This window comes from Balaenoptera ricei, chromosome 7, assembly GCF_028023285.1.
Source record: "Balaenoptera ricei isolate mBalRic1 chromosome 7, mBalRic1.hap2, whole genome shotgun sequence".
Taxonomy (NCBI): Eukaryota; Metazoa; Chordata; class Mammalia; order Artiodactyla; family Balaenopteridae; genus Balaenoptera; species Balaenoptera ricei.
In genome coordinates, this window is record NC_082645.1 from 112,703,130 (window position 1) to 112,722,351 (window position 19,222).

General features: G+C 41.7%; 1 protein-coding gene, 1 non-coding gene and 1 pseudogene across 2 annotated transcripts in view; 2 read left to right on the forward strand and 1 right to left on the reverse strand.

Moving 5' to 3' along the window:
• Nucleotides 1-19,222, forward strand: part of FBXO36 (F-box protein 36) — a 100,282-nt gene that overhangs the window by 46,828 nt on the left and 34,232 nt on the right. The window contains exon 2 of the mRNA XM_059928883.1: nucleotides 11,324-11,432. Within this exon, the coding sequence (XP_059784866.1) occupies nucleotides 11,324-11,432 (109 nt within the window). The remainder of the gene's footprint in view (nucleotides 1-11,323; nucleotides 11,433-19,222) is intronic.
• TRNAD-AUC (transfer RNA aspartic acid (anticodon AUC)) lies at nucleotides 464-535 on the reverse strand. Its single transcript has one exon. It is a non-coding gene; the product is annotated as a tRNA-Asp (tRNA).
• LOC132368399 (T-complex protein 1 subunit alpha-like) lies at nucleotides 1,379-7,093 on the forward strand (annotated as a pseudogene).

Here is a 19,222-nt window from a genome sequence, read left to right on the forward strand (position 1 = left end):
GTATTTAAATTAAAATGGCAAATATAGTATGTCAGATTCTTGACAGCATTTTAAACATCTTAAGGATACACAAAGTGCAGCTTCTAGTTCTAGTACTATTGTATATCTTCCCTCCCTCTGGCAATGCCGCTAAAACAATAATTATAGGGTTTTTCTAAAGCATAAACCCACAAAGACAAAGAGAATGGGAAAGGCGACAAAGGCAACAATTTTGCATGCTGAAAAGCAGATGACTTACTGGTAGCTGATTTAACAGCCCTGAAAAAGCTGAATTCTAAGCTAGTGGTAGGGAAGTCAGGAAGTAATCAGATTTGCGCCCCAGAACCTCAGAGCAGGGCGGCTCAGGAATGGGCGGAAATAGGTTCTTTTTGAATGCTAGAGTAGAAAAGGACCTTCGAACAAGAAGGATGTTTGACATCCTGTTTGTGTGTGTGTGTGTGTGTGTGTGTGTGTGTGATCCTATTTCCCTGACCAGGGATCAAACCTGGGCCCCAGCAATGATAGTGCCAAATCCTAACCACTGGACCACCAGGGAATTCCCAACAGCCTGTTTAAAATGTGGTTAGAACCACCTTCATCTTCATCCCCTACTCTCCTTTGCACAACTAGCAAGAGCTTTGCCTCACCACCCAGGAGAAGACCAGAAGTTTGGTCTCTGGAGGGGTAAACTAGGGATACAATGGACTCAGGACCCCAGGCCACTGGGGACAGAGGAACTCAGGGCTGAATATGGCAAGGGATTAAGGGAAAATCCACATACTGAACTGGGAGACTCACTCTGACTTGCCAGTGGCTCACAGAAAGCTGTGGGCAGCCAGGTTTATACCCTCCAGGAAGAAAGCTGGAAGATTCTTCACCAGGCTGAAACGAGATCTCAAGATGTTGATAGTCAGCAGCCTCCAACCAGAGAGCTTCAGCAGGTCACCCTACGGTGAGGTCCTCCTCTGGACAAGCCCTGCTCAAATGCCCAGATCTTCCAGTCAGCTTCCTAGCACCCTACTCCTGAATACACGTGAACGGTGATGAGTTATCAGGCTTTTGAGGAAAGCCAAAACAAATGAACAATAACAACAACATACAGGAAATGTAACTTTGGAAAAAACAAAGGCAATGAACAAAGGCAGAACAAAATACTCATCAGTAATATCCTCAGAAGGATAAGAAAGTTATTGTATCCATGAAACAAGGACAGTACACAATAAAAAAGAAACACTCAGAAAACTAAAAAGAGCTTTTAGAAAATAAAAATATATAGGAAAAAATGAAAAACTGCATAGAAGGGTTGGAGGATAAAATTGAGAATATCTCCTAGAAAAAAAGAATCAAAAGTAAATGATGGGCAATAGGGAAAAAAACATAATAAAAGAATTAGACCAGGATGTCCAATACCTGGAAAAAAGAAATTCCAGAAAAAAGTATACAAGAAAATGTCCTAGACGTGAAGTATTCCCAGATTAAAAGCTCTCACCAAGTACCCTGCAAAATAAATGAAAAAATGAGATACCATGCCAGGTATCTCAAGCAAAGTCCATTGAGGAGAGAAAAACCATACTTATTTTACCAGAGACAATTTATTATTAAGGATTGTTAACTAATAGAAGATGGTTAACAACTTAAAGGGTAAAAGAGGGCAAAAACTTGTACACAAATGTTTATAGAACCTTTATTCATAGTAGCCAGAAACTGGAGCTAAGCATGAAAGCAGTAGCTTGGAAGAAAATCCAAAAGTTGTGGGAGAGTACAGTTTGAATCCAGGATGAAAATGGGAGGGAGTAGGGGTGAATCTGAGATGTTTACAGCTTTCCCAAAGTGGAAATCAAAAGGAAGCTAGCTCTAAGTCACTGCAGAGCCAGCTTAAGAGCCCAGCACTTTACTGCTGTTATCACCATGCTCTCGACGCCACAGAGATAATATTCTGAGTAAAACATTAAAGACTCAGACGTTGAATATGGGGAAGTTTTAGGAATACCTTCATCTATTTATTCTACTTATATTTTCCATTTTTAGGTATATACAAGGCTAATGTAAATTTATTATATTAAAATTAATGTAATACATATATTATGTTAATATAATTTATAAAACTAATGAAGTACAGTTGACCCTTGAACAACAAGGCGGGGGCAGCCACTGACCCTCCATGCAGTTATAAATCCTTGTATAACTTCATCGTCTACCCTCCTATTGAAAGTTTTGCATGTTGCAGGAAGGGGGACCCCTTCCAGCGGCTGAGAGTGGGCTCTTGTCTAATACTCGCAAATGAATTGTCCGAGGAAACACATGTGCTGACAAAACAAGAGACTTTATTGGAAAGGGGCACCCGGGCGAAGAGCAGCAGGGTAAGGGAACCCAGGAGAACCGCTCTGCCATGTGGCTTGCAGTCGCAGGTTTTATGGTGATGGGGTTAGTTTCTGGGTTGTCTCTGGTCAATCATTCTGACTCAGGGTCCTTCCTGGTGGCTCATGCATCGCTCAGCCAAGATGTATTCCATTGAGAAGGATTCTGGGAGGTTGATAGGATATATGGACTGGCGTCTCCTCTCTCCTTTTGGCCTTTCCCAAATTCTTCCAGTTGGTGGTAGCTTGTTAGTTCCATGTTCCTTACCAGGATCTCCTGTTGTAAGATAACTCATGCCAGTGGTTACTATCGTGCCTGTCCAGGGCGGGCAGTTTTGGTCAGTGGTTCCCCTAATACATCCGTGGATTCAACCAAACGCAGGTCATGTAGTCCTGTAGTATGTATTTAGTGAAAAAAAACTGCGTAGGGCTTCCCTGGTGGTGCAGTGGTTAAGAAAGAATCCGCCTGCCAATGCAGGGGACACGGGTTCAAGGCCTGGTCCAGGAAGATCCCACATGCCGTGGAGCAACTAAGCCCGTGTGCCACAACTACCGAAGCGCATGCACCTAGAGCCTGTGCTCCGCAACAAGAGAAGCCACTGCAGTGAGAAGCCCATGCACCACAACAAAGAGCAACCCCTGCTCACCACAACTAGAAGAAAGCCTGAGTGCAGCAATGAAGACCCAATGCAGCCAAAAATAAATAAATAAATAAATAAAATAAATAAGACTCTACCTCCAAATACAGTCATTAAAAAAAAAAAAAACAATAAAAACAAAAACCTGCCTATATGTGGGCCTGTGCAGTGCAAACCTGTGTTAACCAAGGGTCCACTGTAATATAATTGCTAAAAATAACATAATAAAATACATGTCTAGTGAAGAATAAAAGAGCTCTTTCAATAACTATAAAACAAGTGATAGAAAACCATTGTGTTTCAGTTTCCTTAACAGTGTTATTTCTTTCTATATAATAAATAATGCTATGACATTCAATGGATGGTGTATTAAATCTGATGGAACATGGCATTATTTCACATAAAAACAAGTTTAAAGAAAAAGAGGTTCCAAACACAGGGACAGTGCTCTGGCTCCTTCTCTCCACAATCTATTGGTTCTGTCTCCTCCAGGAAACATTCTTGTCACCTCATGCTGGCTCCCCTCATAGTCACAAAATGGCTGCTGCTTCTCCAGTGATCACATCAAAACACAACAGCCAGTGCCCAAAAAGGGGCTGTGTTTCTCCTGTGAATGAAAAATGTTGCCTGCCATATCAGTAAACAAAGGATGTTGCAGCCATCAAGCCACTACAGCCATCCTGGATGGTGAGCCCTGAGGAAGCTCAGGATGGAGACCAATGGGCTGCCCACTGCCAAGCCCTCAGCCCCTGCAGCCACCCCCAGCGGTGCACCCTGAGGGGACTCAGGATGGGAAAGAAACAGGATACTGGCCCTAGATAGCTAAAGGAAAGATTTCAATGAGCCCAGATTCTTGCATCTTCCCAGATAGAAAAGTGCTAAATTCATTAACTTGACATATCTGGTTTTCTTTAATTAACAGTAATCTTTTGATGTTCTGACTACCTGCTTTGTCACAAAACTCCTATATATCCTGTCTGAGAAGCTGCCTCCCGGGCAGCTTGAAGTCCTCAGAAAGTCTGCCAAATAAAACATAATTCTCAACTTTTAGGTTGTGCATTTTTTTTTCAGTCAACACTCCTTATAAGTGATAAAATCTTTCCCAGAAGCTCCTGCAGATTTCTCCTGCTGTCTCATTGGCCAAAATTTTGTCACATGCCCATGCCCATACCAATCATTGGCAGGGGGAACAAACCTACAAGGAATGGCTTAGACCCATCATGTCCCACCCCCTGGGGCTAGAGGTGAGGCCCATGCACTGAGCACAAGCAATGCAGAGGAGAGAGGCTATGGGAAAAATCAGGGTTCATGTGGGAAGAGCAGGTGGGCAAATGAATGCCGGGGAGCAACCAACAATGTCTGCCACCGATTCCTAATCACACCCACTGTGTTAGAGGTGCATTAATTCGACTCTCCGAGGACAGCTTCATTTCTGAGTTCTTAAAGGAAGAAACATTTCAGTGTAGTCAGTTTTCCCTTATTAAAAACTTCCATTTATTCCATTTTCATTTCAGCCTCAGACTCATCTTTCCCATATTTAATAATGATGCTTTTATTACTAATGTATAAAAATTGCTACTATTCCAGAGGAAAATTTTCAATAGCTGAAAATCTAAGTTTTGCTGTGTTTAGACCAGTTGAGCCAAACATAGACACATAGGGGAACACATATTTGAAGTTGTAAATTTGGACCCAAAGCATATCATAATTGTTTATAGTTTAAATATGCAGTGAACTAAAATAATCTTCATAATTCATTTAAAATACATCTTTCTACATTTTAGAATGCCAGTGCTTTGTGAGCTTTTGAGTAATATCAAAAGGTAAAATTACTCACAGTTTGCCCTTGCAATTCTTGCTTCTCCATTTCTCAGTAGAATGTTCAGATAACAAAATCCTTCTTCATCAAATAAAATATCTAATTTCATAAACTCTCTCTGACACAATCTCAACCCCACTCTGTAAAATCCCCAAATTATATATGATTTCCAAAACGGAGAAATTTGATCTGATAGAATAACAACAGTCTGCAGGAGAAAGCAGAAACAGTCGTGTGCTAAATTACAATCGTATTTCCTGGACAGATGCTTAGAAAGAGTCAGAATGTCCCATTTAGTATGCGGTATCTGGCAAGTCACCCTAATCCTTCATGAGCAACTTTGTTTATTGACTGGATAGATGGATGACTATTTAATTATGCTGTTGAGAAAATACTTACTGCAAAGAATGTGCAATTCTTAATGATTATTGATGATTAGAAAAGTCAAATACCAAGTCAGAGTGAAAAGCTGAAATAAAGATCCTTGAAGAATACAACTAAGAAAGCAGAACTTGATGAAGTATGTTTTTGTTTTTGTTTTCTTTTTGACCGTGCGGCATCTTAGTTCCCTGACCAGGGATGGAACCCGTGCCCCCTGCAGTGGAAGCGCGGAGTCTTAACCACTGGACCGCCACAGAAGTCCCAATGAAGTATGGTTGAATATTGTTAGATAGTTGATTAGAAAAAGACAAGGTTCTGATCTGTAGGTATTTGGGGGCTGAGTGTGTTATAAGTATGAAGGGGTGACCAGCAAGGGAACAAGAGGGAAAGAGGGAAGGAAAGAGGCAAGGACCGTCCTCTACGGAGCTCACGGGCTGGCATCATGTGCCTGGCATCGTGCTGGGCACTTTGGATTTATCCCAGGTCATCCCTCCAAATTCAATGAAGTGGGCATCGTGGTTGTTTCCATTTTGGAGATGAAGAAACTGAGGTCACAAGAGATTAAGACATTTGCCCAAAAGAGACGTTCCTGGTGGTCCAGTGGTAAAGAATCCGCCTTCCAATGCAGGGGACGTAGGTTCGATCCCTGGTGGGGGATCTAAGATCCCACATACCACATGGCAACTAGGCCCACGCACCACAACTAGAGAGCCCGTGCTGCAAACTACAGAGCCCATGCGCTCTGGAGCCCGTGCACCACAACTAGAGAGAGAAAAACCCGCATGCCACAACTAGAGAGAAGCCCGCGTGCCGCAACAAAGAGCCCATGCCACAGCGAAAGATCCCACATGCCTCAACAAAGACCTGATGCAGCCAAAAATAATAAATAAATAAATATTTTTTAAAAAGACATTTGCCCCAGGTAAATGACAGAGACCAGGGTTTAAACCCAGACCCTTCTAACACCAGAGTCTCTGCTTGTGTCCCAGCAGCAGGATTTTTCAAGTGTAGTGATGGGAGTAGCACAATCTCTGAACCTGGGGAACCGGGGTTGGGTATATATTGTCCAAATATACTCAAATCCTGAGATGCCCACTGGGCCCACCTTTTCCCAGTGCCTCCTGAGTTCCTCTCCTGGTGGGAAAAGGACTTAAGCTTTAGGGACCTTCACTGGGTGAATGACAAACACCTCGTCGTCTTGCCATAATAATTCGTGCAGAAGAGACGTCGGGATCAATGAGGAATCTCAGACCTCTCTTTTAAAAGTAGCTCAATTTTCATTTGGAAGGTGAAGAAACTTTTGAAGCTTCAATGTTGGTACAGGAGAGAATTTGTGATGATGAACTGATCTTGATTAAAAGCGCTAAGGCTCATACCTTTGCGTCATTCATCTTACGTGGGGCAAATGATTTCATGTGTGGCGAGATGGAGCGCTCTTTACCTGATGCTCTTTGTGTGGCGAGAGTTTTGGAGTCAAAATCTGTGGTTCCGGGTAGGGGTGTTGTAGAAGCAGCCCTTTCCATATACCTTGAAAACTACGCAACCAGCATGGGCTCCCGGGAACAGCTTGCTATTGCCGAGTTTGCAAGATCTCTTCTTGTTATTCCTAATACTCTGGCAGTTAATGCTGCCCAAGACTCCACAGATCTGGTTGCAAAATTAAGAGCTTTTCATAATGAGGCTCAGAACGCAAAAATCTAAAATGGATTGGTCTTGACTTGGTCAATGGTAAACCCTGAGACAACAAACAAGCAGGGGTGTATGAACCAACCATAGACAAAGTTAAGAGTTTGAAATTTGCAACTGAAGCTGCAATTACCATTCTTCGAATTGATCTTATTAAACTACACCCAGAAGGCAAAGATGATAAGCATGGAGATTATGAAGCTGCTGTTCACTCTGGAGCCCTTGATGATTGATCTGATTTCTTTTATTTATAACAATGTTAGATGCAATTTTCTTGTACCTCGAGTATTACACGTTAAAGTGCAGCAAGCTGTCAAAAAATAAATAAATAAAAGTAGCTCAATTTTCAAATTTATTAAAACGATTCACTGGAAATATCTGAGAAAACATGCTAAATTTAAATTAAAATTTTAAAGAATTCTCACGGGTCACATGATTTCTATTAAGATACCAAATGATGGTGTGTGTCCTATAATGAGACTGGCCGCCTGCCCTTCCTGGAGAGGGTATGAGGCAATGAAAGAGAACTAGACTCTTTCTAGGTCGGCCTCTGCCTGGGAGAGGAGCTGGGACAAGTTATTTCACTGTCTGCCGTCGACTTCTTCATCCATGAAAAGACAGTCAGTCACGCGCTGCTCACAGGTGATTGGGAGCCTGATGAAACCCATGTTCCAGCCAAATCTAAACAGTCGCAAAACCCCTGGGAAGCTCCTCTGTGGCTTTTCTTGCAGGCAGGGTTGTTCATTAACAAAACATTCGCAGCTGATAAGATGTTCAAAACAGTATTTACAGATTTTAAGGTTTTCAAAATAGAGATAAATATATAACAATAAATGCCTATGCACTTTGACTTAAAATAAGCTAATACCATGAGAGTTAGTACCCAACTCACAAATATTTGGGGGCTACACTTTAGCTTCCTTCAAGCTGTATCTGTGATGTGAAATAATTGCATTTATTTATTGCCAAGCTAATATGCTCCTTCCCTCTGCACATATAAATATTTTCCTTTAAATATTTGGAGCAGGGGTGTATACACTTCTGAGCCTTTTAACAAATGATCATTAACATTGATCTATGTTATTAATCATTTCTTCACAAATTGTTTTATTGGCCACAGAGTATTCCATCATCTAAATGGGCCATGATTATTTAACTAGTCCTAACTATTGGACCCTTAGGTCAGCACTGATTTTTCATTATTATAATTAACCTATGACAAACATTCTTATATAAAAAATGTTGTACATGTCTCTGATAAATTCCTTAGGAGTAGAATATCTGGGTCAAAGGGCATGGATGACTTTAAGGTTTTTGGTAGATATTGCCAAGCCAATTTACACTCTTCTCCATGAGTATTAAGGGGCTCCCTTTTTTTTTTTTTTTTTTTTTTTTAATTGTCCTCACCAATATTGGGTTTTGTCACTTAAAAAAAAATCTTTAAAATTTGAGAGACAGTAAGTGTTAGAAAATATCTAATATCTTTTTCTGTTTTAATAAGTACAGTATATAGAACATAATAGAGTCTTGACTAGGCTCAGTTGTGGTTCTGAGGAGCAGATTTCTGTGTACTGTCTGTAGAGGTGGTCTGATGAGTTGTAGTATGCAGGTTGTACGTAAAGAAAGCTTCGTGACTCAGAACAAACACTGTGTTTGAGAGTTAGAAGTGAGAAGGCTTGGATTCTGGTTTTAGCCAGCCGTGTTTCCTTAGGCAAGTGTTATATCCTTAGGTATTTACCTTAAATACCTCAGAGGAGCCAGTAGTATGCTTGTCTGTGTGTGCAAGGTAATTTGAGTCTGTGCCCTGAGGAGTCTCCCTCTAGAGACCATTACAGCAAGCACTTCGAATTTTGCCTTCTAAATCAGTACCAGAGGGCTAATTAATTAGCAGAAGAAATGTCAGAAATTATTTTTAATTGGTGAAATGGATGATGTGCAAGGTATGAAGCTGACAAGTAAGATTGTACAAGTGTCTCTCTGCCTTTTTTTTGAACAATGTAAGAAGTAAGCTCCATAACCAAATGTTTCTGGGTTACGCCCTGTCTAGAACTCCATGCATTCCAAAATCTTCCACTTAACCCACGATTTAGTTGCTTGATCTAGCTAGAGGGGTAGCTGATTAGGTCATTATAATTTAGGTGCACTTGTCCCAGAGAGAAACTTTCCTGAGAAGGTTCCTGTAGGGTGCCAGAGTGGATGGGAGGGGGCACCCCACTGAGCTTCCAGAAACATGTTTTGGACTCCCGTGGTGTCTGTCTTTCTTATGGCAGAATTTAATTGTAACATAACATCTGGTAGTGTGGTTGTAGGGAGGGACACCTATCACTTCTGACTTAACCTGTTTGAAATATTTTCCTCACATGAGTCACAGGAAATGGACTAAATTATTTCTGACTTCCCAACTAGTTCTAAAAGTTCTAGATTATGTGTATAAAGAATGTAACATTAGATTCAGATGACCTGTCATCTTCATCGAATAGCAAGGGAATATTATTTATAATATTTAATGTTAATTAATTAATTAATTAATTTTTGGCTGCGTTGGGTCTTCATTGCTGTAAGCAGGCTTTCTCTAGTTGCGGTGAACACGGGCTACTCTTCGTTGCAGTGCATGGGCTTCTCACTGCAGTGGCTTCTCTTGTTGCAGAGCATGGGGTCTAGGTGAGCGGGCTTCAGTAGCTGTGGCATGCAGGCTCAGTAGTTGTGGCTCGTGGGCTCTAGAGTGCAGGCTCAGTAGTTGTGGTGCATGGGCTTAGTTGCTCCATGGCATGTGGGATCTTCCCAGACCAGAGCTTGAACCTGTGTCCCCTGCATTGGCAGGCGGATTCTTAACCATTGCACCCCCAGGGAAGCCCTTAATATTAATTTTAATAATACTTAATAGAAAGAAATGAAAAGGAAAATTGAAGTGCAGAGAGATTAAATAAATGAGCCAAGTCTGTCTTTGCTCCAAAATTCATGCTCTTTCTCCTGTAATACCTGATACCCTTTGGTTATAGATCGAATTGTGTTCCCCCCTTAAAGTCTTATGTTGAAACCCTAACCCTTAACGTAACTGTATTTGTACATAGGGCCTTTCAAGAACTAATTAAGGTTAAATGGGGTCATAAGGGTGGGGCCCTAATCCAATATGACCAGTGTCCTTATAAGAAGAAGAAGAGACACCAGGGATGCACATACACAGAGGAAAGACCACATGAGGACACAGTGAGAAGGTGGCATCTGCCACCAAGGAGAGAGGCCTCAGGAGACACCAAACTTGCCAACACCTTGATCTTGGACTTGCAGCCTCCAGAACTGTGAGGGAATAAATTTCTGTTGTTCAAGCCACCCAGTCTGTGATATTTTTTTATGGCAGCCCTAGTAGACTGATATACCCTTAACTCTATGGAGATGGGGCAGAAAGATACTAAAGAGGATGATTTTAGTGAGCCTCATGCTGAGAAAAAACAAAAGTGGCAGGCTAAGGGATTTTCTGAAAGGAATCAGCGACCACGATATTCTGAGATTATGGAGTTTTGTAACCTACGTGTGTATATATTTTCCCTCAGCTCCCAAGGAGGCTCCCAAGGCAGTAGCCCAAGGAGGTGCACCCAGGACCTGTGAGGACCACGGGGAGTGTTGGGTGGCTGGGGATGGGGGAGAGGAAACTAAATAAAGGGAGGCCTCTTAGCAATTTTCACCTACTTAACAATTTTGCCTTGGGCAGAGCTGAACTAATTTTAACCTTACATGGTAATGCCAGTGAGGGAAGAAACCAGAACTAGGAAGCCAACCAGTTTCTCAGCACTGTCTGTCTCCTTACCCATCTTTTCCCTGGGAGCCCTACTGCAGGAAGAGTTTGGTTGACACTGCTATGAAATCAACATAGAAACTAAGTGCAGTCCATAACCATGGAAATGAGGTTTGCTTCTGATAAACCAAAATGCTCATAAAAGTCAAATGCACTATCAGCAGATCCATTACCAAGAAGTGTCCTGGGTAATGACACTCTGATGCATCAATCAAGGCATGATGGTGCTTTTCCTGGCTCTATCCAAGTACCTGTCTCTCTCCACGAGAAAAGTATCCACTCTTCGTGTCTGCTCTGTAGACAGGGAAGGGAGGAGGAGAGCTAAGGAATTACTTTGGAAATGGCTCCCAAAGGTAAAGAATCTCTATTCTCAGGAACAGCCAGCCATTTGGCTCTGGGTGATTTACCACCAATTGACTTTATAGATTTTTAAGATTCCTTCCAGCACTTTGGTTTTGTGCCCCTAATCTCTAAGGAAAATGTTCACTGATGCACAGACCTCACTTCTAATTTGATGTGATGCCAGTTTGTGAAGTTACACCTGCTGTTGGACACACAGCCTTATGCGCCTTCCATGATGGTGATTTTTTTAAAAATCCCAGACCTAAACGCAGCTGTTGGTATTGAAATCAGTTTTAATTCATCTCACTTTCTATCTGTTCAATTACAGGTAATCTTTAGATGGTGGAAGATCTCTCTGAGGAGTGAGTATAGATCAACAAAACCTGGAGAAACAAAAGAAACTCATGAAGACTTCCTAGAGAACTCACAACTTCAGGGTAAGGAAGGGAACATATTATGTATACTTGCTGCTGTTAAGTTCTCTTTAGTTAGTGACAGATTTTGTCAGTGAAGTATCCAGTATCTCATCATTTGAAATGATATGTAATTATGTACTTAATTGGATAGAACAGATATGATAGAACATTGGGATCTTAAAAGGCAGAAAATCGTTAACATATCCTGACATTTCTTTTGGGAAAAAATCTTTAAGCATTTAAGTTTCCAGGTTAACGTGTAGATTTCATTAATAATCTTAAATCATGTAGTAAATATAATTTTTAACCTAATATTTAATTAAAACGGGTCTCCTTTAGTGAAAAATAAGTTAAAAGATTATTCAATGATGGCTGTAAAGCAATTACACTCCAATAAAGATGTTAAAAAAAAAGATTATTCAAAAACATAATCAAATTATGAGACTTCCCTGGTGGTGCAGTGGTTAAGAATCCACCTGCCAAAGCCCGGGACATGGGTTTGAGCCCTGATCTGGGAAGATCCCACATGCCGTGGAGCAACTAAGCCCGTGCACCACAACTACTGAGCCTGCACTCTAGATCCCGTGAGCCACAACTACTGAGCCGGCGTGCCACAACTACTGAGGCGGCGTGCCACAACTACTGAAGCCCGTGCTCCGCAACAAGAGAAGCCACCACGGGGAGAAGCCCGCACACCACAACGAAGAGTAGTCCCCACTCACCGCAACTAGAGAAAGCCCGGGCGCATGGCAACGAAGACCCAATGTAGCCAAATAAATAAATTAATAAATTTAAAAAATATTCAAATTATCAATTGCTTGAATTCTTATGCATTTTGGCATTCATTTAAAATCTCTACCATTTCTTTTAATATCAAGGTTTGCATGAGAAGCAGTCTTAATCAAGTAGCATTTGGACTTAATAATAGAAATTGCCCTTCAATTTCCCCTTTGTTTTTTTCTTACTCAATGTGAAGGTTTCAAACATAAAATGTAGACAGAATGTTTTTTAAAAAAACTCCCATGTATCCATAACCCGGTTCAGTAATACTCAAAATGTGGCCCAAAATGTACACAAACCTACTGTTCTCACTGGATTATTTTGAAGTGAATCTCAGTTGTTGCATCACTTCATCCTAAACTATTGCAGTATGTGTCTCTGAAAGGACTCTCTTTAAACTCTTCAATAATTATTCCTTAATAATAAACTTTTAAAGCCAGAAGGCACTTTAGAGATTCTTATTTTACTAGGAGTAGTTAACAATGTTATTAATATTAATATCAAGCACTTTCATATACATGTTCTCATTTTATTATTATAATATTCTTGTGTAATAAATAGTATTATTCCTTTTTCTCAAATGAGATTCAGAACGGATGTGACTTTCCCAGGTCCCACAGCTAACTACTGACATTGCCAGGCCTAAGCATTGAGAATAGAAAAAAAAACTTATTTCAATTTCATTTTATTTTATTTATTAATTTTTTGTTTGTTTTTTAAAAATATTTATTTATTTACTTTTGGCTGTGTTGGGTCTTAGTTGCGGCACACAGGATCTTTCGCTGCAGTGCGCGGGCTTTCTCTAGTTGCGGCGAGCGGGGGCTACTCTTTGTTGTGGCACACAGGCTTCTCATTGCGGTGGCTTCTCTTGTTGCAGAGCACAGGCTCTAGGCACGTGGGCTTCAGTAGTTGTGGCACGCGGGCTGAATAGTTGTGGCTCACGGACTCTAGAGTGCAGGCTCAGTAGTTGTGGCGCATGGGCTTAGTTGCTCTGCAGCATGTGGGATCTTCCTGGACCAGGGCTCAAACCCGTGTCCCCTGAATTGGCAGGCGGATTCTCAACCACTGCGCCACCAGGGAAGTCCAAAATCTTATTTTTAAAAGGCACGTTCTGGGTGGATCTTTGATAATCAGCGTTGTTAAAGACTTTCTCTTATTTAACACTATAGCATGTAGTAGTTGTTTTTTAAGAGAGAGAGTAGGTTTGGTTTGGTTTTGCTTCCTTAAATAGTTAAACATCTGGATTGATTGCACTCAGGTTTTGATACTCTACACATATTATTTTGTTAACTCCTTTATAGGAAGTATTTATAAAATTCATTATTGGCTTGAAAAGAACCATGTTGAAGAAAGACTGTCCACTTTTCATTGAATAAAAATCAGTCTAGGCAGGCCTTACTTATTTAATTGTGGGATAGGCAGGTTTCTGCCCAGATAGCTATAAAGTAAACTTCTGTAAAACACATTTCGTTCTCAAGTTAGGTTCCGTTTTATGTAATAAGCACAACAGTACCTAATCCAGAGCTATATGTCTAGGGAGTGCTGAATATTTGTTGACAGACCATGGGATTTTTCTGATTGACTTCGACAAAAACCTGGAGATGTGGGTTTGGGCCAGAGAGATGGGAGGTGATCGTCTTTTGAGTAGAGGCTTAAGGGCCAAACACCTGTCTCTTGCGTCTCCGACACCCTTGCCCCCTAGTTAAACACTGGCGGTGAGGGTGGGGCCACATCAGCTTCAGGATGACCACTCGTGGGTTTCCTGATCCCGGAAGAATAAACAAGAAAGCGGGAGTGTATGAGTCTGACAGAGACCTGGCTTCCTGCTGGCTCCCCACCCGCATGGAGAGAGGAGAGTTGAGGAATTCAGTGGAGGAATACACCCAAATAGGCTTTTAAAATTGCAGTTTTGAGAGCTGCAGTCTCGCGCCAGGAACAGCACAGAGATACCAAATTAAATTGGCCTGGCAAGTTCAAAGGCATCTGTGTCTCACTTTGTAGCCTTCCTACAGCACGGGAGTCTTGGCAGAGGGAAAAACTCCAACCAGCACTGTTGTTCTTCCTTCTCTTCCCCCTCAGTTCTTAGGGAATCCCTCAGAAAGCCCAGAAGAGGGGTGCGCTGTGGCACAGAGCGGGGCTCGGGGGTCGGCGGCCAGGTTAGAATCTCTGCTGCCTCTGCTGGCTTCTGGAACCCCCTCCGTGAGCCCCTTTCCTCCTCATGTCTGAGGGTCAAATGCTTACTCGATGTGGTCGCTTTGAGCTTTCAGTGACCTGACACGTGAAAGGTATTTAGAAAGGCGCACAGTACAGAATCAGCTCTTCATCGTTGTTTGCTGTTATGAAGTTTAGGATGTTTGGATTTATTTTGCCCCACTCCCTCCTTATCATATTCCCAAGATCCCCCCCAAAGCTTTTTCATCCGAAGTCTTCTCTTGCTAACATCCTAAACACCAGCGGCACGTTTCTAGGAATCTGGGTCAGCCTTGGTGTCAGTCCCGACACAGGACCAGAACCGTGCTCTCTTGCTTCCTTGGCCTCTCAGCAGCACTAGTTCAGGGGTGACACTTTCTTCCCTGGCTTCCGGGAGCACCTCGGTCTTGGTCCTCCTCCTGCCTCACTGGCGTCTTCTTGGTCTCCTTGCTGGGTCCTCCTCATCTCTCCAGATCTAAATGTTGGGGCCCAAGGTTCAGCTCTAGTGCCTCTTCTCTTGTCAGTCTGTACTTACCCCCTGGGGGATCGGATCCAGTCTCTGGCTTTAAACGCTGCCCATAAGGGGATGAGTCCCAAATTGGTATCTCCAGCCTGCGCCTCTCCCCGGAACTCCACACTCAGATATTTATCTAGCTGCCCCCTTGATATCTCCACTAGTGTATCAAATAGGCTCTCAAAGGTCACGTGTCCAAAAATAGCTCCTGATCCTCCCCCTGCCAAAATAAGGCCCCAAATCCTAGAGTTATCCTTGGTTCCTTTCTTTCTCTTACATGTTCGATCTAATCCTTCAACAAAACCAGCATCTGAACTGTGTTCCTCTGTGTGCATGCCCCTCCCTGGGGTCTCTCTGTGTGTCCGAATTTCCTCTTCTCATAAGAATACTAGTCATGGGACTTCCCTGGTGGTCCAGCAGCTAAGACTCTACGCTCCCGATGCAGGGGCCCTGGGTTCCATCCCTGGTAAGGGAACTAGATCCCACATGCCACAACTGAGAGTTTGCATGCCACAACTAAGACCAAGTGCAGCCAAATAAATAAATATATATTTTTTAAAGAATACTAGTCAGATTGGATTAGAGCCCACCTATATGACCTAATTTAACCTAATTACCTCTTTATTTTTTTTATTTTATTTTTTTTTTAGTGTTTCCATTAGTCTTTCAAACACCCTTCCTAATTACCTCTTTAAAGGCCCATCTCCCAGTAGAGTCACAGGCAAAGGTACTGGGGTTTAGGACTTAAATATATGAATCTGGGGGAGGTGAGAAGGGCACAATTCAGCCGATAAAAAAATTTGTACTTTCCAGGTAGCAAAAGTCCTATAATCTGTAAGCAGAGTGTATCTTTATTAAGTTAATAATTAATGATTATATTGGTTTCCTATTGCTGGTGTAACAAATTACCACAAATTTAGTGGCTTAAATGATATAAATGTATTATCTTACATTTTTGGAGTGCCGAAGTGTGACTGGGCTAAGATCAAAGTGTTGGTAGGACTATGTTCCCTCTGGGGGCTCTAGGGGAGGGTCCATTTCCTTGCCTTTTCCAGGTTCTAAAGGCTGCCTATTTCTTGGCTCATGGTCTCTGCCATCATCTTCAAAGCCAGCTATGGGCAGTCCAGTCTTTCTCATCCTGACACTGCTTCCGGGTTCACATCTCCTTCTCTGACTCTGACCCTTCTGCCGCCCTTTTCTCCTTCTAAGAACCCTTATGATTACATTGGGCCCACCCAGTTCATCCAGGGTTATCTTGGTATCTCAAGATCTTTAATCACATCTGCAAAGTCCCTTTTGCCATGTAAGGTCACAGGTTCTGGAGATTAGGATGTAGGACATCTGAAGGGGTGGGGAGGAGTGGCAGCATTATTCTGCCTACCACGATGATATATGTCACAACAACCTAAATTATAAAATCAAAAACATTGCTGATCTTTTTTCTAGATTTGTTTTTTTGTTGTTGTTGTTTTGTTTTTTGGCCACGCAGCATGGCATGTGGGATCTTAGTTCCTCGACCAGGGATCAAACCTGTGCCCTCTGCATTGGAAGCGTGGAGTCTTAACCACTGGACCACCAGGGAGGTCCCAGATTTGTATTTTTAGAAGGCAAAAATCATATATTTATTATTTTAAAAGTCATCCCTACACTACAAAGTATAGAGAACTGTTAGCATGGCAATTAAGGGTGTTGCTTAATACAGACTACCTCTGTTCAAACTCTGGCTCCAAATCCACTAGGTATGTAACATAGGGCAAATTATTTCTTTCTTTCTTTATTTTCTTGGCTGTGTCGGGTCTTAGTTGCGGCACGCAGGGTCTTCGTCGAGGCATGCGGAATCTTTCATTGCAGTGAGGGCTCTTCGCTGCGGTGCACGGGCTTCTCTCTATTTGTGGCGTGCAGGTTTGTTTCTCTCTCTAGTTGTGGTGCGCAGGCTCCAGGGTGCATGGGCTCTGTAGTTTGCAGCACGCACGCGGCTCTCTCATTGAGGTGTGCAAGCTCAGTAGTTGTGGTGCATGGGTTTAGTTGCCCCATGCATGTGGGATCTTAGTTCCCTGACCAGAGATTGAACCCGAGTCCCCTGCATTGGAAGGCGGATTCTTTACCACTGGACCACCAGGGAAGTCCCTGGGCAAATTATTTAATCTGTTTGGATCTCAGTTTCCTCAACGGTTGATAATGGAAATAATAATAGCATCTACCTCATAGGGTCCTTATGAAGATTAATTGAATGAAGTGCTTAGAATTTGCCTAGCATATGATAAGAACTCAGTAAATTCTAGCTACTACAAGTTTTTAAAATTTTTTAATTTTTAAATTTTTTTAATTTTTTGGGCTGCGTTTGGTCTTCGTTGCTGCACAGGCTTTCTCTAGTTGCAGCAAGCGGGGGCTACTCTTCATTGTGGTGTGCAGTCTTCTCATTGTGATGGCTTCTCTTGTTGCGGAGCATGGGCTCTAGGCCCCCAGGCTTCAGTAGTTGCAGCACGCAGGCTCAGTAGTTGTGGCTCACGGGCTTAGTTGTTTCACGGCATGTGGGATCTTCCCAGACCAGGGCTTGAACCCACGTCCCCTGCATTGGCAGGAGGATTCTTAAACGCTGCGCCACCAGGGAAGTCCCTAATGGGCATTTTCAAAAGCCTTTAGGTACATTCTGGGACATGTTTATCTTTGCACAATTATGTGAGAATGTCAATAGCATAGATTCTTAGTTGTAGAATTGCTAGGTCCAAAGATATTTACATTATAAATTTTGATAGGTACGGAGTATATTATTTGAGGGGTGAATTCTTGAAAACCTTGTGTAAGTCAAGGTTAACTTGACAAAGATGGTATTTCTGTTAACCAGCTTGAGTAGCACTGTCAAGGATGTAGCAAATGCCATCTACAACTCATTTGACCTCTGTAATTATGCCAACTTTATAATTATGCTATTTTTGAAAGAGTTTTAAATTGAGCGATTTACATTATTTCCATGTTTGTTCATAAAATGAGACTTCATTAATATTTTGATGTCACCATATTTAAATTCTGAGTAACTGACAACTTAAATAAGATGCCAATCACTTCGCTATACTCACAAATTGCTCTCCCAAAAAGTGTGTATTAAATATTAAAGTACTGAATATTAATATAACCATCCAACAGGATATAGGAGTTTTCTTACATCTTTGCCATCATTAATTAGATATTGTTACTCTTTTTTAATCTGTTCCAGTCTGATGGTGAAAATAGTATCATGTTTAATTAGCATTTTCCTGAAAACTAGTAAAGATCCCATCATGTTTAATTGCCATTTATATTCTTTTTGTAATTTGCCTGGTTATACTCTTTGCCCATTTACCTATGAAGTTTGAATTTTTTTCTCTGAGACCTTTAAAAATCTGAGAAAACATCTATAGATATTTCCCCCCTAAGCTAAATAGATTGGAACAACCAGAAAATTAACTGTCGGAAATATTTTTTAAAATTTAATTTACAGCAAAAATGTGCCCGTATAAACTCAATTGAAAGTGCTCACTCATGGACTGAGGTTGAATCCAACCTAAAAATAAGTTGTTTTCCAACTTATATCCATTTTATAAGTTGTTGTCCATTTTTAAGTTGGTTGCTTAGATCTTCAATGAGTTATAAGTGGTGGTTAGGTATTTAGGCCAATCCACAAAAATCTCTGTGATAAAACCAAATGGCCTCAACAACCATATTTTCTGAACCAAATGACAAAGTTTTTTAAATTTCTGCTATTGCATGTGAAAGGAAATGTGGGAGATACGGTTTAGATGTCAAAGAATTGAAATTTCCATGGATGTTTAGATGATTTATTGGGAGAATGGGACAATGTTTGAAATGGGGACTATAATGGAAAATTGATATTATTAATAAATACTAATATCCTGAAATATTGGCCTGAGTTATAGATCCTAGGAATATTGGTATGCCAGGAATCAGAAAGTGGGAAAGAATGGTCCTTACCTTCCTCCCAAATTTGGCTGGCCACATGCCATGGATCCATAATCCATTTTCTGTAGGTCCTTTCTTGAGGCCCATATCTCAGCCTTTGACCTGGAATTTCATTTTCTCATGCTTAGCTACCATCTCTTTTTTTTTGTTTGTTTGTTTATTTATGGCTGTGTTGGGTCTTCGTTTCTGCGCGAGGGCTTTCTCTAGTTGCGGCAAGCAGGGGCCACTCTTCATCGCGGTGCGCAGGCCTGTCACTATCGCAGCCTCTCTTGTTGCGGAGCACAGGCTCCAGACGCGCAGGCTCAGTAGTTGTGGCTCACGGGCCTAGTCGCTCCGCGGCATGTGGGATCTTCCCAGACCAGGGCTCGAA